This window comes from Gymnodraco acuticeps, unplaced genomic scaffold, assembly GCF_902827175.1.
Source record: "Gymnodraco acuticeps unplaced genomic scaffold, fGymAcu1.1, whole genome shotgun sequence".
Taxonomy (NCBI): Eukaryota; Metazoa; Chordata; class Actinopteri; order Perciformes; family Bathydraconidae; genus Gymnodraco; species Gymnodraco acuticeps.
In genome coordinates this window covers 1,601,579-1,623,529 of record NW_022990214.1, presented here as the reverse complement: position 1 = coordinate 1,623,529, position 21,951 = coordinate 1,601,579, and the positions used below count along the sequence as shown (strand labels likewise).

The 21,951-nt window shown below is 40.5% G+C and overlaps 1 protein-coding gene across 1 annotated transcript; it reads left to right on the top strand.

Annotated features, from left to right (window-relative positions):
* The first annotated feature begins 1,470 nt into the window (after positions 1–1,470).
* sdcbp2 (syndecan binding protein (syntenin) 2) lies at positions 1,471–21,760 on the top strand. Its single transcript, XM_034218492.1, has 9 exons — positions 1,471–1,652; positions 5,361–5,412; positions 7,460–7,556; positions 13,423–13,523; positions 14,628–14,792; positions 16,237–16,412; positions 17,109–17,280; positions 17,802–17,893; positions 20,168–21,760. The coding sequence occupies exons 2-9, from the start codon at positions 5,362–5,364 to the stop codon at positions 20,220–20,222; spliced, it is 909 nt and encodes a 302-aa protein (XP_034074383.1). The 5' UTR covers positions 1,471–1,652; position 5,361; the 3' UTR covers positions 20,223–21,760.
* Positions 21,761–21,951: the final 191 nt, after the last annotated feature.

Below are 21,951 nucleotides of genomic sequence, written 5' to 3'. Positions count from 1 at the left end.
AGTTACTTTTCACTTTTCTTTTAAAACCTGTAAGGAATGGCTGAATTTTTTTTTTTTAAGTGAATTAAATATTAAGATATTGGAAAAGGTGTGTGTATGTAGCAAGATATACATTAATGACAGATTCATGTAACTATTAAAAAGCAGATTTTTTCATGTGCCCTCAGCAGCCCCCCCTCCACAAAACAAGCCCCAATGTAACCCCTAAATATTTACCTATGTCAACTATCATCAAAGTCATATACACAATTCCTAGTGGTAGAGTCACGTTGAGTGTTTCACTGTCAGAACAGTTGCGTTATGTCTTCTGTGCTCTGAGGGAGCTTTCAGAATCAGAATCAGAAAAAATGTTGCAAAGTCTTAGAAAATAACATAACCATTGGATGCATTATAGGAAATGGAATATAGTTATTTGTTTGGTGCTTGACTAGATGTACTAAAAATAAGGATATCTCAACCTTTGTGGCCCCCAAACATTTTTTGTTAGTCCCTCAAGTTTTTGAAAGTGCAATGCTGAATAATTTGAATGCCGTCTCCAAATAAATTCTCAACAACCACTTGGTTTAAAAAAATAGCTTGCATTCCATTGAGAGGAACAACAGGATCAAAGGGGTCACAAATAAGCCACAGTGGAATGTTCTTACTGTATTGTATATGATTTCCATAATGGGAAAATACAGATTTGCATTCTGTTCTGTAGATATCAGTGCCATTATACATTTGGTAGATCTAAGTCAGTGCTCTTCTAAAGCCTACATAAAAATGTAACTTTGATATGAATAAAATAAAGATGATGATCTTGCTTTTTTTTCAAATGTAAAACTTTTTATCACATTTCATCTATGATGCAGGAGAATGCCATTTTAAGAGTTTCTGTGATGCTATAGAAACAACAGAACCATCATTGGTGCTAATGTCTACTAATCATGACTTGCATTTTATTTTCAGAAATAATATTTTTTGATCAACATAAGCTGAGCCATGTAGCTCCTTTATTTTGAAGAGAAGGCAGACATACTGTTATACCTGACATTCAGCAAATCACAAACACATTTTTAGATGATTAAAAAGCTCAATTATCCAATGAAGGATTTCATTAGGGGTCCTAGATTTAGTGAAGAGAGCCCCAGTTGTTTTAGTCGGTACTGTAGTTATTTACTGTACCTAAGGCAATGGATTGTGGCTATTAGCTTAAGGACATTGTAAATACCTGCTGGGTTGAGCTGATAGTCGCTCCTTTTATAATGCAGATGCTGAGCAGAGGACACAATAGAGACCTTTTCCCACAGCCTTTCACCTGACCCTGTACAGAGTGCAGCAACAGATCACACACAGCAACACACAGACTAAACATGGCCCCAGGATTATACAGGTAATAATGATTGTCATGAGATACTGTATGTGTTATTGACACACTATGGACATGGTGAGTCAAAGTTCATGTGACCGAACGGGGCGTGGCTTACCACGTCAACATTGATTGACGTGGTGTGAACGACCAGGAAGCCAGCAGTGACATCATTCTCCAGAATTCCCCTTCAGGACAACGAGGAGTGCAAAGAAGAGAGAGCAGAAAACAGAAAAATAAAGGAGTTTTCCCGCTGTCTGATACCCCAAAGTGTTTAAGACGATTTTACAAACAAGCCATTAAGGTGAGACTGACTCTATTTTACCAAACCGTTGTATCCTGTCCCGCTAGCGGTAACTGCTACATATAGGTTTCGTTTACCTAGCAAGCTAACTTAGCGGCTAGCTTGCTTCCCTGCTGTTTATATCGGAACAAAGACGGTCTGCTTAGCCTCTCAGCTAAAAGACAATAGTTTAGTCTTCATTTATATCTATTTGTAATGAGTTATAACTTGAATATAAGGTATTCAGACTTTATATGTCTTCTATAAACAGCTAACGGCGGTTGGTTATTTGTTAATGAGTGTGCAGTGAGACACCATAACGTTAGCTAACATGTCATGCTCTTACTTAGACATATGATAGAGATACTTAAGACATTAATGACGTTTTCTTCATATTAGTATGAAGCATCTGCCTTGTTTATTTTAAGAACACTAACGTCACTCAAGCCCTGCGTATTATATCTGAGCCTATGTTGTTATAGCGTTATACCGTAAGTTAGGCCATGTTTTTAAAGGGTAACGTGCGGACATTACTGATACAGTTCGACCGGTGGATGGGTACACTGCAAAGGGTGTGGGTCGGCTCACAGCAGTGCACCTCTGTTCCGTTTTATCGTTGTCCATCCTCCTCCTCCCACTCCCTCTGTCCTTTCCCCAGCCATGTCAATAGACCGGAATAAGCTGCCAGGAAGAACACATTCTTGTATCTAACCAATTCGTTCAGGCTCCCCTAAGTTAGCACGCTCTTTCCTTTCCAGTCTCCACCAAAGTGAGCTCTATAGCAGTGTTGGAAGAAGCACTCAGATCCAGCCTTGAAACACTCTTTTACAAGTAAAAGTCTTGATTTCAAAAGGTCTCTTTAGTTAAAGTGTTAGCATCAAAACATACTTAAAGTACAAAAAGTACTCATCTGCACAATTACCCAGAATAATGTAAAATACAGATGTGATTATTAGCTAAATGTACTTCAAGTATCAAAAGTAAAAGTACTTGTATATACACCACAGATATTTTCAAAGTATTATATTATTATGGTTATTGTTTTATCCATGTTAGAGCATTTTAGTGTTTTAGTTTGTCAATGCGGACCACATTTAGATACTAGAAATACTGTGTAGATTAGAAGTGCATTACTGCATTACAGATACTGCATTTGTATAAGTATAAAGTAACTGAGAGTTAAAATAAATGTAGTCGAGTAAAAAGTATGATATTTGCCTCTGAAGTGTAGTGGAGTAGAAGTATAAAGTAGCAATAAATGCAAATACTCAAGTAAAGTACACATAGGTAAACAAAGTACAGTACTTGAGTAAACGTACTGAGGTACTTTCCACCACTGCACAAAAGTGATGGGAAGCCTTCTTCTGAACTGCTCTCAGAAAAGCAGTGCAATGAAATTCAATCATTTATCATCTACTTTGTGCACTTCCAATACACAATGGAAGCTTAGTTAAAAAGAGCAGCTTATTGCACTTATAACATACTCCACCAGCTTTGTACCCTTGTTTGTAGGAATTTCCTTTCTTCCTTCAAAGAAAGTCTTTATTTGAACTGCAGCGGCAAAAGTGACTCAAGGATTAGGTTATGTCATTGCAAAAGCTGCCTGACCTCTTCTTTTTTCCAGGCTTATTCACTTAAACTCCAGCCAGCTAGTCCAATTGAGGGTGGAATATAAAGCGAGCAAACAAACACAGCTGTAAAGTAAACACTAGACGATATTAAAATGCCCTTCTGTCCTCACACACAATGATGCACTTGTGTGTGAGGAGTGAGGAGAACAGAGTAGAGTAGTGGCTGGAGTAGCTGGGAGAGTGGTAAGAATGATTTGCTTCTTTTAGGGACTCATGGGGTTTCTTCACCTACTAGTGTCAAAATGATTGTTGACCACATATCCCACCCTTGTGTACAGGGCATGACATCATGGACCCATATTTCCCTCTTTAAGAACATTTATATAGACTTTTTGTTATAGGTTATTTTGGCACAATGCGTTTTTTTGTTAGTCTGTTCTATGGTTGGTCATGGTGTATTTTTTTGACATTATAATATAATCATCCTTACTTTGTTTTCCTGTTTCTTATGAGCTAGAGATGTGCTCACATGTCTTGTGACTGTGACACACATTTGTCACAGTGTGGTGAGAAAATGGTTAAGAAATCAGTAATGCTTCCGTGACTGGGAAGTGAAATCAATCATTGTGCATTGAAAGGTCCTTCTTCAGTGGAATTCTTGTTTTTAATTCTAGAAAGTCTGACCTGCCTATAACGCGGATCCAGAGGTCGCGTTAACCGAATATTTTCCGTCCATGACGGATTTTTTTTAACAATGACAGACAAATCTGAAAGCAGTCCGTCATTTTGACAGATTAGAACAAACTCGGGACAGCGCCAAAGTTTCCCCGCAGCGAGGCTCCGGTGTTATGCCGTGTTATGCATGCCCTCCAAAAAGGAAATGATACTGTTTCCTAAACCTAAACCTAACCTAAACCTAAACCTAACCTAAACCTAAACCTAACAAATCATTGAAATGTCTGTGAGTTTTGGCTGTACGCTGTGCACGCTCCCGCGAGGTGCAGCAGCCATGCATAACACGGCGCATGTGAACTGTCACCCCCCCCTCCCGTTGACAGTTCACGAGCATGCTTCCCCCCCCCCCCCCCCCCCCCCCCCCTTGTCAGAGTTGTGTAAAGGCCGACGGGTAATACTGGATTTTGACGGAAGTTTTACGATCTTTACGCTCACTCAATAGTCATCTGCTCTCTTAACCCTGCTGGTTCTGGTCATATTTAACATTAACACTGATTGGATATTCACATCAAATGTTTCTTAACACAATAGGCCTAGATGAAATGGATGAGTATGAGAATGAGTGTATCTCAAGGCAAATGCACTGTTGAATTGGAGTATCACAAACAGATGTCAGACTTGAACAAACTGGTGTTCATTACTGCGTGTCACAGCCGGTTGCACTTTGTGCTCTTTCTCAGTCAGCTGACTGACGGATAACTATCACTTCCTCTTCCTATTTTAGGATGCTTTTTTGTTTATGTGCCGCAGAAATGAGTGCTCCTGAGTCTAGTTTGGCACATTATCAAGAAACCATGAGAACCATGCATTAACCGTTGCTTTTTAAATCTCATGTGTTTTCCTCCACCCTTGTTTACTTATGTGTTACGTTTTGTGGTGTCCACTTTGTGTACATAAACCCTCATGATTTTTTAGTGTTATACTATTGTTTGACATTCAACAAAAGGATTTATTATAAAAAGGGGGCATTTACACAATAATGAGCTTGACGGTAAATAAATAAAATAAACATGCATTTGAAGCATTCTGGGTTTTGTAGCCGTGGTTTGAGCTACCACATCCTGAGCATAATCTGCTTCTCCCTTAATCTGTTTCACGTATGCCATCGCTGTGTCAAGTCAGGCAGGTAAGCAGATTTGTGTTCATAAAGAATGAACAGGATGTTGCTGAAAGCTGCATACACATTCAAAGATAGCTATAAATCCCAATGGAATTGTCAGCCCATCTCAGCATCCTTTCAACATCACAAAGAGTCAAATGATTAAATATAAATATAGCTTAATGGAGGGAAGAAGTAATGGATGTGGTCATGCCAGTCAATAGTCTGGTGAGGTTTATCTATCTGCTCTGTTCCCTCATACAGCAGCTGTCATCCTTCTCTCCCAGGGCTCTCCCCTAACAGCTGTTTGTGTTTTCTCCTCAGGATGTCCCTGTATCCATCCCTCGAGGACCTGAAGGTCGACAAGGTTATGAAGGTAAGTGTGATTGGTAGAGTCAATAAGACAGAGACATCTGTCTGGACATGATTAGCTCTGTTGTATGCTAAGCTAAATGTTACTTTCAGCATGATTACCAAAGGAGCTTATGCCGCCTGATCCTCTAGCACAAAGAAAGTATGGAACCTACTGGTAAGCCTAGAAATGTAGCAAATATAGAACATTTGCACGGTGGTGAAAAAGACAGGTTACTCAGAATTGTTACATTTTTCAGTGACGACTAGTATTAAAGGGGGACAGTAGCTGGCTTGTTCAGCTTTCTAAAGGTTCATTTAGGGGTTGAACAAGCCAGAATATAAGAGATCAAATAAATATTCCATCTGCATTACAGTTGCATTTCATTTAATTTCTATCTACACTGTGTTACCAGTGTTACACAGTGTTTGTACATACATCAATGACATTGCTTTGCCCATCGCCCTCACCTTTGTTTTCCTTTTAAAAGCCAAAAAACAATGTTTGGTTGAATTTGCAATCAGCAATAAATACCTTTTGTTATACAATGTCCAGTATAAGAACTAATGGAGAAAATGTCCTCACAATGGCATCTCTAATTCTGTCCAATAGCATTATGAGAATGTTTTTGGAGCTTGACCTATTTTGAGATCCAGAGGGCAATATGTAACGGCCCGTCCACACACAGGCATGAAAAAAATCTTGATGCTGGGCGTGTCTGAAGCTTGGCGATTTCACGCGCCCAAGGCGACCAACAACCAATCAGGAATCTCCCAGGAATCTCCCGCCGGCCCCCGGCATACAAAGCAAAAAAAAGCCTGCTTCTTCTCCACTATTGCCAAAATGGATGCCGGTTTTGTAGCAAGAGTAGCGTTGGTATATGCAATGTTTCGCAGGAGGCCACATATTGTGCGTCGCTGTTGGGTAAAGGACCGGGACATTTCCTACAGCGATGATTAATTTATCCTCCATTTTATGACATATGGAACAGACTTGTGTATGCAGATACCGCAGCGGTATCTGCATACACGCGGTTTGATTGGCTAGCGCTTGTACTGGCGGGATTTGATTGGCTGATGCCAGCTTCGAAAGCATCGGGAGCATCAAAAGTTGAACATTGCTCAACTTTTGATGCTCACGATGCTTGCAAAGCCATGCTCCGCTCCCCACAATGCAGTTCGGCGAAGATTACAAATCTTCTACGTCACCCCATTTAAGTGAATGGGCGAAGCTTTGAAAGATTTTTTTCATGCCTGTGTGTGGACGGGCCGTAAGTCTCCATAATGAATTGAAGTCAGAATAAAGTCTCTAAACCATGGAGAGCACTTCCCATGTCATTGAAGATATCCTTTGTTGCCCTGGTACATTGTTGTGGACGATTCTGCAATCACTTCATCTGATTAGTAAGAGTGGTATTGCCTACGCCTTTTGTACACTGGATTATATTGAGGTACACTTACAAAGCACTCACAAATGATTTAAAAAGGCTATGTATTTCAAATGAAAAATAATGTTTTCATAACATCCCTACATAGGGCTGCACAATATTGGAAAAAACTGACATTGCGATTTCCCCCCCCCTGCGATATATATTGCGATATGAAAACATACAGGAATTGAAGAAAAGACAGTTTTTTTCCCCGCAAACCATCCTTTCTTGAACTTTCATGCTATACAATTGGTCTTTTTTTAACTATATTTAACCGGATGAAGGATTTTAGTCACGGACGTCTGGATCTTAAGTTATCAGAGCAACAAGCTGAGCTAGCTCGGTTAGCAGCGCCGCACTGCCCTGGAGAAACACATGAAACTACTTTATTCAGTGTTTCTACCTTTTAATCACCGGGTCCGTTTGCTTTGGAGATTTGATTGTGGTTTGCTGTGCATGCAGAGCCGGCATGTCCCTCACTCAAGTACCCCTCACATGAGAGTTTTCCTTTTGTAGCAAGCAGCAAAATAATTGTAACATGACTCTGTTTTTCTTTTTTGTGTTTCTTGCTTTTCATCTAATAATCAGCATTTTAAGTCCAAGAACCCTTCCAGTTAAGTGGTGCGTCTTATTACTTTCTAGGCCCAGGCCCAGTTTGCCCAGACTGCCGCCCCCATGCCAGCCCTCCCAGAGGGAACCTACCAGCCCCCGCCAGCCAGCGCTGAGATGCCAGGATCCAGTGAGTCTCACACATGCTTTTGAAAGAGAATTTTCTCTATTATCTTTGAGTCTATTGTGGTTCCAAATGATCAGGATAACAAGTTAAAACCTGTCTTTAAGGTGCAAGAGTTTTTTTATTCCTTATCATTTTTTCTCTTTTCCCTTTTGACTTGGTGTGTCTGTGTTTCTGAGCCTGTGCTATTCTTAGGAGCAGCTCTGTAGTATTAGGGAAGGATAAAGACGAGTTGAGTGAAGGACTGGGATAGGAGGAGGAGCTATGGCCCCCCCGGCTGTGACTTGTGTTTTTGACTCTTTATAAATGTCTTTCTGAGCTTGTTGGAAAGCAGATGCACTTTGCTATAAGCCAGGCTGACATGGAAGAACAAAGAGAAAAGGAGGATTCACCCTGAACAGATTAGAAGTGGGTAGCAGATAGGCAAGTGGACCTTAAAGAGAACTCAATGCTTCTACTTATTTCCACTCACTTCTCCTGTTCTCCCACTCATTCAGTTTCTCTGTTTGGATGCTAAGTCCTGTGGGCTTTCTGCCTTTAGTTTTTACCTCAGCTGAGCGAGCTATGAGTCACCATGGAGACTGGCTCTGGCAGTTGTGCTGGGACAGGGCATGATGGGAGAAAGGGAGTTGATTGGAAAATGAAGGAAGAGGGAGACACCCAGTAAGCTAGCGGAGAGAGGGAGGAGTTTGTTTGCAAGGGGGACTGTTTGACATCATCATTGGACCACAGCCACCCAGATAAGCTAATGCTTACAAAACATGTATTCTTCCTATTGACAAGGTTTTCTTTTATCAACTATATAAGAAGCATCGCAGATAAATAGGAACATTCATAAACAATCCACATCTGTGGCAGCAAAAATAGAAATTGGGATTTGAATAATTTTTTAGATCCCTTCTAAAGTTTCCAATTGCTATTATGTTTGCTGCCACTCTCCTAAAGAAAACCGGCTCTTTTTACGTTCCCCTCAGAGCATAATAATACATAATTTAGTGACCTTTAACTTTCCGAAGCTGGGAATATATACTGATATTTATATTAAAATGAATTCCCAATGGTCCTCAGAGTAATCTGAGTCCACAGCTCTATGCGAATAAAGTGAAAATAGCATCATCGGGGGACTTTTAGTGACTTTGTATTGTTCATTATGTTTTCTTTGGTAATTTGGGTTGTTCTGCCACCTGCCATTTCCCTAACAGGGAATGGTAACGGCAAATAACTAACTGTATTTATTATCTTTGGTAACTGGGGACATCTACCAACCATGGACCTATCCTCTTCCTGTTTTTGTTGCGCTGTGGTTGACACACTTTCTTTTAACGGAGCCTTCCTTTTCCCACGACATGATACCAGGTGCCATACCAAATTCCATAGTGAAAGGAAATGGTTATAGGGAACCAATATAAACACTGATTAAGTTGTTATTCTGCAGCCGGGGTGGGGAACCTTTTTCTTTTTTTCAACATCCTCCGAGGGCCATACAAACGGGAAAAAAAACTAAAATCACAGCCCATTCATTTGGCCTTTCCTTCATGCTGTGCAAAGAAAAAGCAACCTCTCAATCCAGATATCTCACCATGACTCGTGCATGCATGCACGGGTGTGGCATGACCACCAAAACAGAAAGATATGGACACAAGATGTGTGCAAATGTATTTAGTTTCCTATCCATGTGGACATGATTTAAGAGGGGGGTGGACCTCACCTCCTCTAGGGGGGTCCGGGGGGCATGCTCCACTGGGAAGATTTATTTTTAAATGTTGAAGTGAAAAGCATCAATCTGGTGCACTTTGAGAGCAACATTAGGAGATCTATGGATACATCTCCCATATGAAACAGAACTGTAAACAGATTTATTTTTCTTTATGGATATTTGACAAATCACTCCTCTTTCAAACTGTATTCTTGTTTTTTAATAACAACTTTGTTTTACTGTCATATAGTATTTTATACCTGTTTACTTTATTCTCTTGTTTTTTTATAACTATAATGATCATATAAAGATGTGCCTTTACCTCACTGGTTGTAGAAAAAGCTTCTTATATTCGTTAGCATAGCTAGCTAACCAGATGCTAATAACAACAAAGTTATTGACTGTATGATCAGTATGACAGATGAGCAGATCGCCACTGGGCTTTCAACTAAAGACACAGCCACGCAAAAACTGCGGCATGTGTACGGCTCCTTATGGGTACTGACATTTTTGGAAGTGCCGGAGCGGCGTTCTGGTGCTCTCCGTCAGAATTGCACCCCTGTCAGAGGATACCACGTGATGACACGTTAGGCTCGTGTTGTGTTCAAGGACCCTGATCTTGGCCAGGAAAAACAGGTACTCGCTTGTTTAATTTTTTTGCGGTCTAGATTTCTTAAAATGTTTTCTTTTTTGCTTGTCTTTATAAATTACCTCGAGGGCCGTACCAAATGGTCTCGCGGTCCGTATACGGCCCGGAGGCCGGAGGTTCCCCACCCCTGTTCTACAGCCTTAACATTATGCATCACCATTTACTACATCTTAAAGGCAAAAACAATGATGTATTTGCCCTTTAAATCATCAATAAGACACTTTTGTTTGTGTAATTTCTAATTAACTGAATAATCTGAAAATAAGGGTCAGGGGCTGTTTTTGAAGTACTATAGCTCAAGATAGACCTCTGAGAAGAAAGGGGTCAGCGATGGGTTCATTCAAGAACAGTGAACGAGTGTTACATAAGAAAATGAAAATGATGTGTTAGATGAGGAGCCGCTGTGTGTGGGAGAGGTACATGATAGGGATGGGGATCATTCAGGAGAGCACAAAGACATATATGTAGAAAAAAGTGATCTGAAAATTGAAACACAGTCAGTGGATGTGTACCGGATGAATCATGGTCTCTATCATTTGGCCAGCAACATGTGGGTGTTTCTCTTAATGTTCAGTGCCATGCACCTGTACAGTGAGTGCATTCTGAGTGCTGGGGTGGAGTGTGTATTTGGTTGAAGTGACTTACTCACACCATGTTGACTTTAGACCTGACCCCACCTGGTGTAATCATTGCACAGTCATTGGTGTGGAAACCAAAATAAATACTCAATATAAATCTGAGTATTAACTTGAAATCACTGAGCTTCATTCTGATACTGTGTGTACATTATGTTGGTTAATGAGTGTGGGAATTTAATTATGAATGTTATTTGCATTATGCATTGTCACCCTAATAATACATGTTAAATCTAATTGTACAGACCATATTGATATTTTTGCTTTTGTGGAAGAGGTTTGGTTAGATCACTGGTCCTTCATAAGGTTAAAGATATCCATATCAAATCCTGCGCACTCCAAAAACGGAGTAACCAACCACTGTTCAAAACAGGTTTGAATTGCCATAGATAACTTCTGTTATGTAATGTGTTATACAAGAGCAAGAGTCAACAACCTGCTTTAAACTCAATGCCAAAGTCAGCATGCTTACATTCACTTCTCAGCAATAAACACAAAGTACATTTGAGGATGGTGACATGGCATAGGTTTTGCCTTGTTAAGAACAGAACTGAATAAAATGTTAACCTGATGATCGCTATAGATTAAAGCCATATACCAGTTAATCCTAAAAGATCGTAAATGTTTGAACCAAATGTAATGTAAATCACAGTGGTTAAAATATTTAATTAAAGACAAAAATGTCAACCTGCTGGTTACGCTTAATGACTTGATTCATCATCTGGGGACTATGAATATCTGTATTTGATTTCAAGGAAATCCATGTAATTCTTGTTCAGATATTTCTGTCTGGATCAAAATTGTGGACAGACTTTGATATTGCTATCGCTAAAGCCACCCAGCTAAAAACATAATACCAGCACATTCTGACCAGTGTTTATTATAACTATAATAACTGGATGAACTGTATCAAATGCTGGGCGGAAAAAACAAAATACTGGTGAATGTTTGTAGTACTGAAGAAAGTCATTGAATTGTCTTCCAGTTATGGCAGTTATTACAGCTATACATGCTCCAGTCAAATTAGAATAATATTTGCTAAATTGCAGGTCAAATGCTTAATGAAAAATGACCTTAACAATTTGACACATTCCCAAGTGTGCGATAGCAGTTAAAAGACAAATGTAGAAGTGCTTCCTTGTTACTGGTTGAACATGGTGGAAAAGTCACCATAGCCCCCCATATAGGGCTGTTCATTTCCCCCAGTGTAATCATATACTGCACGTAGAGGCTCTTTAATACTTTCCAAGCACGGAAAACACTGTATATGGGTAGTTTAATCAAAATAAAAACTGACTAACATGCACATTTTCATGTATGTCATTTTGCAGCCACTGCCTGATATATGTTAAAGGTCCCATGTCATGCTTTTCTGGTTATTACCCGTCCCCTTGTGTGTTATAAAGGTTTTTCTGCATGTAAACGGTTTGCAGAGTCAAAACCCTCAAAGTACACCCTGTAGCGAGTAAAACTCTAACACAGAAAATACCTCCCCAAAACGCCTCGTTGGAGATACGTCATCATCCATTTGATTCTTCCGGGGACATTCTCTCTGCAGACCCATTCTCACAGCGTTTATCAACCTTTTTCTGACTCAATATCAAGCCACACTTATTGTTTTTACTTCGGCTGTGACTTTGTGTGTGCTCAGGGTGAGTTTGGCTGTGTTTCGCTAAACAAGGAAACAACACCTCCACGGAGCTCAGCGAGATTCACAACGTCCCGACCAATCAGAGCACACTGTGCTCACAGGGAGGGTGTGGCTGGAGCTATTGGAGCTACAACGAGCCGTTAAAGGCAGAGAGTGAAATTCAGTGAATACACGTAGTTTACAGAGATGCTGTATGAGAAACCAATGTGAGTTTGGAAAATTGCACAATATAAATCTATTCTAGTAGACCTCAACAATGGAATTATGATCAGTGGAAATGGCCATGACATGGGACCTTTAAGGATTATTTTCCTACCTCTGACTATACTACTCTCCTTGCATGTCCTTTCTTTACCTTTGCCAGGATAAGTGCTCATCATTGCTCTGCTGCAAGGGCAACAACAGGCTCTTGTTGGCAGAAAAGTGATGCAGTCATGCAGGCAAGACGAGGGACAGACAGTGAAGTAGACGAGAGGACAGAGACAGTAAAACCACAAGACAAAGCTTAATCCTGACTTTGTTTGACATCATATTTTATTTTGTGTCAGAATTGAGTGAAGAAGCTTGGTTAATATCGTGAGATTCAAGTATTCCTAACCCAGCTTTTTTTTTTTACCTAATCATAAGATTATTTACTTAAACACTTAAGGCATTTACAATTCGCAAAACAATGTCATTGTTATATTTCAAGATTAAGACATACATAGATCATAGCCATAGACTGTATATATCATAGCCAACACTTAGACAATAAAGTGGCCTTTACGTCATAGCAAGGAAATACAAACGGATGCCAGGAAAGCTTTACTGCAACGCAGCTTCTTATCAGCATTATTTTAATGAAGGGCTAAATGTAGCTGCGGCATTACCCTACTGTGATGGAAACAATGAGATCAGCTGATAGAAAGGTGTGCCCATTATATCAATGCTTGTACACGTGTGAATTAAAAACCATTATAAAATGTAATACCAGATAGAAACGACTTCAGTGCTGCAATGTAGATTAAATGCTAACAGAAACCCTGTGTAGATGTAGGGGTATAAGCAGGGCATATATAACATACTATATATACCATATGTATTCATTTATTCGTTACGTAACATTTAATCATTTCTTTCTCTGTTCTTTCTACCCTCACACTCTACCTCTTCCACCTGCTCGGCCTCTCCATCTTTCTTCATCTCATGTTTTTTACCAACTTCTCCTCCTCCTCCTTCCATCGCTCACTCTGTTCTCGCAGGCTTGTACCCGAACCTGGAGGAGCTGGGAGACTACATGGGTCTGGCCCTCAACAGTGATGAAGTCCAGAGGAACCTGGCGTTGGTGCCTGTGGCTGACAACGTGAGTATTAGTGTATGTCCCGGGGATGACTGTCAAAGCATCACAGACATCTGACGATGACAGAAACAAGCCCCAAGCATCTGCACTAAACAGACTCGCACATCTCCCTCTGGAGCCAGAGAAATAATAACACTTTTTTTTAAACATGCAGTTACACTTGGGACACACCCTTGATATCTTTATTCCTTCCAAAAAGTATTGTGTTTAAAAAAGTATTTTTGTAAGCAGACGCAAAGTTAGCATCGCAAGGGGCTCCCTCTGATACTTACACGTTTTGCTCCGTAGGATAATCTCCACATATTAACCCAACTTTAGGATTTTTACACTTTAGGATTTTTGAAGTGTAAATGTTATCACTCATTTCTGTGTTTTAGGACTCATTACTGCACCACTATATTTGTGTCAAAAAATAAAAGCCATGTTATAAAAGATGATTCTGAGATTGAGCTCTTCACTCCCCTGCGTGTGTGGCGTGTGTGTGTGGTGTGTGTGTGTGTGTGTGTGTGTGTGTGTGTGTGTGTGTGTGTGTGTGTGTGTGTGTGTGTGTGTGTGTGTGTGTGTGTGTGTGTGTGGTGTGTGTGTGTGTGTGGTGTGTGTGTGTGTGTGTGTGTGTGTGTGTGTGTGTGTGTGTGTGTGTGTGTGTGTGTGTGTTGTGTGTGTGTGTGTGTGTGTGTGTGTGTGTGTGTGTGTGTGTGTGTGTGTGTGTGTGTGTGTGTGTGTGTGTGTGTGTCTTCATATGAGCTGTCTTTGAACCATCTGTGTTCTGCCATTGGCTAATATCTTCACCTATACTCATTTCTTTCTAATGGTTTTTAGGCTCTTCATTGTTAGCGCAGAGCATATTTATGATCCAGTTTTCAAAAGAGCTGCCTAAAGCATTCTTGATCTCACCCACTGTGGAGGAGGAGATGAAACTGAATCCTCCCACATGCCTTTCATTTGATGCAGCATTCCTTTTTATCTCCAGCTGAATTTTAATGGAACATGCCTCCTGAATCCTTTTTTTTCTTCCTCTCACCTCTGTCTCACCCCCACTCAATTTCTCTCTTGCTCTCTCTTTTACTTTCTCACCTTCCCCACTGTCTGGCTACCCCCCCTCTGCAGCAAGTGGCAGTGCCCTCCAACTCAGGCTACAGTGGGATGGTGCGACCTGTGACGGGGGCGGACGTCGGCATCCGGAGGGCAGAGATCCGCCCCGGGCTGCGGGAGGTGATCCTCTGCAAGGACCAGGACAGGAAGGTGGGGCTCCGGCTCCGAGCCATTGACAACGTGAGTCAGCGTCACACCCACGCGCGCCTGCCCTCTCATGAATTATATAGCCACCTACTGTCATTAACACCCTTTGACAACGTACTTCCTTCTTCTACTCTTCCACATAATATCTGTGTCAAACTCTGCTTCACTCACAATGCTTTACTCTTTCTAGAGCATCAAGATCTGTCATGTTGATCACTAGGGGTTTTAGCAATGCTAATTCAGCCGCTAATGCTATTCACAAGGTTTTACGTAATCTCCTATTAGTCACCTCTTTTTCTGGCTGTGTTGTTATTGACAGGGATATGTATTAATTTAATTAGATTTGAATGCAGGCAAACTTGTGAAAGCATCGTGTCAGAGTGGATTAGCCAGAGTATCAGGTTAATAGTCTTGTAAACAGATACTATACAAACATACAAAAGGTATCACTTCGTCATCTTATTCCAGTGTCGGAGATGGTGGACAACATGCACAGTCATCTTTCTGTTATGCAAAACACGTCAAAGCTTATACGGGGTTTCGGTATTCCCAGTTTGTCATATTAAGAAGGGATTTTCCTGACTCACTTGTGGTTGCTTAACCTCCCTGCAGCCCAGCAGGGACACATCCTTTAACAAACATTATACAGAGTGACAAGTCAAACGTTCTTTAGCTTACTTCGCTAGCATAAATCTTTCCTAGGGTCAACTCACAAAAAAGGGGTATCACTGTCTTTACATCAAAACATGCTGGAAGTGCTGTGTTACTGTTGAATTGTAGATTTATCTCTAGATGGCTTCAGCAAAGGAACAGTGCACAAAAGTTGTTGTGCTCTTTCTGTGACAGTTATTGATGAATAGTGATAATTAAGTCAATGTTTTATATGTTTTGCAAAGAGACCTGTTTCTTTGATGATGTAATATACCTGGGACACCTGCATTGGCTATAAAACGGCAGTAATTTCAACACGGTTAAGTTGGCAACTACAAAAGGGACATGGTGATGTGTATTATCAATGCCAATGAAGAATGAATGTGCTCTAGGCAAAACATAGAGTGAATTTTGATACTTGGCCAGCTTGCAAGTGGTAACAGGCTCTTGAAGTAGTTAATTATTCAGTTTGTGTTAACTCGCACTATTGCAGCCTTTAAAAAGAAGACTGGAATGAGTCGGCATTAAAGAGAACATTCAGTGTTTTGCTTGAATGACGCGGCACACTTAACTTAACAGGGTATTGAAGCCTCAAAATGAAAATCATTTTGTTGCGGGAACATTATGCAACTGATAATATGAAAGGTGACAAATCCTGACAGTTCTGTGTAGTTTAGTTGTTTCCATATCTCTTCTCTCTTTAGGAATGTTTTATCTCCTCTGTGTCCTTGCCTTCTTCTTTTGTTTTCTCTCCACTATCGCCGTCCCTCTTCATTTCCCTGATCTCATTTTGACTGTTTTTTGGGTTTCCTGTCTCCTCTCTCAGGGAGTGTTTATCCAGCTGGTGCAGGCTAACTCCCCCGCGGCCCTGGCCGGCCTGCGTTTCGGGGACCAGGTCCTTCAGATCAACGGGCAGAACTGTGCCGGCTGGAGCCTGGACAAATCCCACAAGGCCCTGAAGGCGGCGGCCGAGACGCGCATCGAGCTGGTGGTCAGGGACAGGTGAGGAGACGCCATTATCACAGTGTCTTTTAAACCCTATATCACTCAGCCTCATTTTTAATGCCGACCCTGATCTTCACACATCACCAAGGCTCCCTCGACAATTTGATTTTATCATTTGATTTTGGAATATTGTGACAAGTACTGAGACGAAAGGCATTCAGCATCTAACCAGTGCAAATAAAGCAGTAAAGTGAAGTGTTATTTATAGTATAATATAAGAATATACATATGACAGATATAAAAAATGATTAACAGTATGAGCAGTATGTATTGGAATAACACTAAACAGTAGTGTAGAAATATAATACACTATAGAGCTGGTATAACTGTTGATAGTATACTACGGACACTAAAGACAGAAAGATGATGACGGTTATTGGCATTTATATAAATAATATGAACAAATATGAGTATGCTATAGAAAATATGGAGTGTTACATTTTATTCCTAAAAAGCTGTAGTTGCAGTTGGTTTCTCAGGTTTGGCTCCCTCTGCTGGAGGACTTACACTTTGCTCTCTTTGAGTTCTGTTTTCACAAACGTTATCAAATCAAGTTTATTTGTATCTTGTATGTTCCCATCTGTTTATTTATACAATTATCCAGATATACTTTGTCATTTTCAATAAAAGAGTCTCAGGATAAGGCTCTTTTATAAGCTGTACACAGTGGATAATCCCTGTCTGTGTCTCCAGGCCCTTTCAGCGCACCATCACCATGCACAAAGACAGCTCCGGACACGTGGGCTTCATCTACAAGTCCGGCAAAATCACCTCTCTGGTTAAGGATGGATCTGCCGCCCGCAACGGCCTGCTGACTGATCACTACATCTGCGAAATCAACGGGCAAAACATCATTGGACTCAAGGTCAGACACTTGTTTCTGTATCTAAATCTTTTGACCAAATAGTCATTGCTGATATAAACTGTTTGCTGAGTGCACAAGACCAAATGTGTTGGACCCTTTATTGCATTGTGGAAAAACAAGTTATTATTAGGAAAATTAGGATACATTCAGAACATGTGTGATGTTTTAAAATGCTTTCTGGCTAATTTGAATTTTGAATTGGGATGGCTGCTTGCATACCTGCAGAATATAGCGTAACAAAAGGAGTGTGCAGCGGTTTTGAGTAAGTGAAGCATCCACCAGCTTCAATCTGTTTTCCAATGTGAAGTGAAGCTCAATGGTGTTTAGCTTTTTGTCAGTAATGCATCCATAGTTTGCTTTTATTCCTGTGTTTTCTCTGGTAGGCGTCTAGTTTCACCCGCCCTGTGATAAAGGCTTTTCATGTTTTTTAAGCCCAAATATTTAAGAAAACTATGATGTGTTGATTATCCATCAATCACATGAGGTCCTCACATGTCACTGTTCCTGTGTACAAATTCCAGGATTCTCAGATCAAGGACATTCTCTGCACCTCTCCGACCGCCATGACCATCACCATCATGCCCAAGTTCATCTATGAACACATGATTAAGAGGTAAGGCATTTCAGTTCTGGTGTAGTGACCACGTCAGGTTTTTGCATCTCTTTGTCCTCAGCACGAACATAATTCCAAAAATATGGAAGTCAGCTTATGTCCTTCCTCTACTAAAAGGTGGGGAGGCCACTTTATAAAATAATTATAGGCCCATCTCTAAATTGTCAGTTCTGGCCAAGGTTCTTGAAAGCCTAGTGAGTAAGCAGGTAAAGGTGAAGACAAAGTAGACAAAAAGCAGAGTTGTGCAGCTCTGTTTATTGATCTTTCCAAAGCGTTCGATACCATCGATCATCAAATCCTGAAGCAGAGGCTGGCCAGTATTGACATATCCAGCCATGCAGTGGGGTGGTTTGTGAACTACTTCTCTGAAAGGTCCCAATGTGTTCATTTTGATGGGCTCACTTCTGAGTGGTTAAACACTACAAATGGTGTACCACAAGGTTCTGTTTTAGGTCCACTTGTATTCTCCATCTATATCAACAGTTTAGGTCAAAATATGGATGAAGCAACTTTACATTTTTATGCTGATGATACCGTGATGTATTGTGCAGGTCCCTCCATCAAGGAGGCTGTTTTAAATTACAGGCTGTTTTTAATATTATTCAGACGCAGCTCTCTGAGCTTAAAGGTAGGTAGGTTTGAGAAACCGGCTCGAGACACACTTGTTGTTATATTCCATGGAATGCTCTTAACATCCCGATAGCAATGAATATCTTTGACAAAAAATCCATACAAAAATGTCATCTGTGGAAGCCGTAGTACTGTAAAAAGCATGACCAATCATTTTAACCGGCCCGGCTAAAATAACTGGATGGCCATCTGTGCACAAACTTATCTCGTGCCCTCATTGGTCATGTGCGCGTTCGTGTGTGTTGGAGGAGGGGCTCTGTAAGGAAGTGGCAGATTTTTTCCGGTTGTGTATTTTCAAATTCTAGCGCACTTGAGCTGGTTTCTCCAAAATTACCTACCCCACCTTTAAACTTCTTTTAAATGTGGATAAAACTAAGGTAATACTATTTTCAAAAACCAAAAAGACACCGGAGACAACTTTGGATATGGTTACTAAGCAAGGAAAAGTACTGGAAGTGGTTACCTGTTATAAATACCTTGGTATCTGGCTTGATGATTGTCTCTCTTTTAAACCTCAGGTCAATCTGCTTAGAAAGCTAAGGGTGAAGCTACGTTTCTTTTTCAGAAACAAGTCCTGTTTCTCGCTTGAGGCCAGGAAAAGGCTAGTCTCTGTGACCTTTTTACCTGTGCTGGACTATGGTGATTTGATATATGAATACACCTGCCCATTACCTGATCAAGTTAGATACCGACTATCACAGTGCACTGAGATTTTTTACAAACTGTAAAGCACTTACTCATCACTGTACCCTGTATGCCAGGGCAAGTCAGCCATCACTTACTGTTCAGAGACTCAGTCACTGGTACATGTTCATCTACAAAGCCATGCTGGGTAAACTACCACCTTACGTCGCAAGTAGCTATTGCCTAAGATCCCAGGATGTGTTTTTATTACATGTACCAAGTGCTAGGACTGTTTTAGGCACTACAACTTTTATGTGCGCAGGTCTTCTAGCTTGGAACACTCTGCAATTTCTTTTGAAACTGAGCATTTTGGTTCCCCTGCATCATTTTAAAGCTCAGCTGGATGAAATGCTATTTGATACTCCTGGTACCTGTCTTTGTGAATAGGTTTGTAAATTGTACCTCTGTCATTATGTTGTATGACGTCCTTTTTGTTTTCTGTTGTTTTTCATGTGTAACCAACGTGCTGCAGGTCTCCCTGGAAAAAGAGATCGTTGATCTCAATGGGATTGCACCTGGTTAAATAAAGGCTACAAACACACAAGAATGTGTTTTCCCCAAATTTGCTTCGTATCGCTGAAATGCAGCATTGTGTAATTAGCGTTTTCTTGTTTGTTCCTTTGACGTCATTGTTACTCCTTTTATGTTCGACACTAATAAGTCAGTGTAGACAGAAAGTTGGCAAGGAAAGGCAACAATGTAACATTGTATTCCTTGGTGCAGACCAAGTTAACTTAACCACTAGAGTTAAAAGCACCTTAAATCAACCAAATGTGAGGATTTATTTTGAACTATGCTATCCACTGACCAGTTTATGGATGTGATTTGTGGGGTTTCTTTTGATGTGCTACGAGCTGTCATATGCTGTACACAATGTAAATCCCCTCAGACAAATGTGTAATATTTGATAGTGTGCTATATAAATAAAATGTGATTGATTGATTTGGTTTTTGTCTCCAGGATGTCGAGCGGCCTTCTGCGCTCAGCCATGGATCACTCCGTCCCCGAGGTGTGAGGACGAGGAGGACCGTAAACTGTCAGGATGTCTTCAGTACAGAGATATACCTTTCTCTCTCTTCTCCTAACTCAACTCTTAAACTGTCTCTCTCTCTTTCTCTCTTTATACCATTTCCTGCATTACAATCAACACCATTTCTTATCTTTTAACATCTTGAAATGCCTTTTTTTTCTATTCTTTAGTTACTCAGTAGTCTCTACCCTGCTCCACTTCCCACATCTCTGTCGACGCGTCTAGTACTTTTTATATGTTAACCTTGTAGTCGAAGTATTACATGTTTTTTTTCTTCTATTTGAGTACAAAATGTTTTTGTTTTTTTTCATGCACACTATCATGAGTCCAGAGCTTCCTCCTCAGTGTGGAAATGAATCATTGGCGGTGACGTTTCATCTTGTCAAAAATGCTGTAAAAGGCCAATATTCAGGCATCAGAGCCCTACTGTGGAGAAGGCGCTGTGCTCCAGGCCCTGCACTTAGCCCCCGATGTGTGTCAATAATCAGAATTAACACCTCATGTAGAAAAAGTTTGCTGACTTTATTCCAGAGTCCAGTGTCATTTTTACTTGGCCAGTTACAAATACTTTTTTAGCAAAGGTGTTGTTTTTAGTTTATACCAAATATTGGTAAAACAAAGATTTTGATTAGTGTTCTTTTTGTGGATTCACAACATTTCTATCATATAAATAAGTTCTATGCAGCAGTTTCCAGCCTCTCCAGAAGATGGCGAGGTATCATTGAACCACATTTCCTGTCTCTGCGGTCGAATGAGGCTCTGATGTGTTGAATATGTAGGTACTGGGAACACATTGTGCACATTCCAGGGGAAGTGTAGTAAAAAGGGGCAGCAGTAGACGTTTGTTGCCTCGTGCAGCTAGGACTTAGCCCTGTCCGCAACACCGTAAGAGCTACGAGACATGAGAGGCACGAGTAGGCGAGATCACAGTGCTTCAATGTGATTGGCTAGGTCAGTTAAAAGGCGATGGATGGTTTTGCGCGTTAAACTATAATTTTTTCGAGGGAATTGTTTGTGCTGGACGGACCCACTAAGTGCACTTTCCACTTCCTTTTTAAAGGTTGTCTTTCCTGTTTCCATTTCAACAGCTGTGCTTTTTTATTATTATTGTGTTTGTGGTGCCTCGTGTAAATGGAGGAACGTGTATGTTAACCATAGGAAACTGCTGAAATTTGATGCTGAAAATCATCCGCTCAAATTGAATGCATTTAAATTGCCCAATCTGAGTTATAAGTCAGTGAACCTGCTCGTTCAGTGAACGCCCCCCCCCCCCACCCTGTAATATTCCCTCCCTGACTGATGAGCACCCAGTCGCCAATTTCTACTTGTTATATACAAATGTGCTCCTTTTAATGCTGTTCATGTACGGATGCATGTATTGGTTTAATTTTCTAGGTATGCAATCTGATAAACATCACTGTCATTCTGTAAGAAAATGCTAGAAAAAAAAATCTAAAAGTTTATATACGAATGTAACCAAGATAATATTGTAAAACAAATAAACAGTCTTTCTGTTCACATTAGCTTCAAAGTGTCTGTCTTCCCCTTTAGGTTGTTACTTTTATCTTAATTCCAAAATCTGTTCTGCTTTTTGGGTTTTCCCTTTCCTGTAGTGTGTTATAGGTTTTGGTGCATGTAAATGGTCTGCAAAGGCTAAAATCCCTGTGTTCCCTCCAAAGGGAGTGGGCTCTGGTTTCAGACAGAGGGTGAATAG

Excerpts from the sequence above, each read along its gene's own strand:
- sdcbp2 (XM_034218492.1), top strand. The coding sequence starts at position 5,362 with ATGTCCCTGTATCCATCCCTCGAGGACCTGAAGGTCGACAAGGTTATG. Across the intron at positions 13,524-14,627 it reads TGGTGCCTGTGGCTGACAAC|CAAGTGGCAGTGCCCTCCAA; the intron begins GTGAGTATTAGT and ends CCCCCTCTGCAG. Across the intron at positions 17,281-17,801 it reads AAAACATCATTGGACTCAAG|GATTCTCAGATCAAGGACAT; the intron begins GTCAGACACTTG and ends TACAAATTCCAG.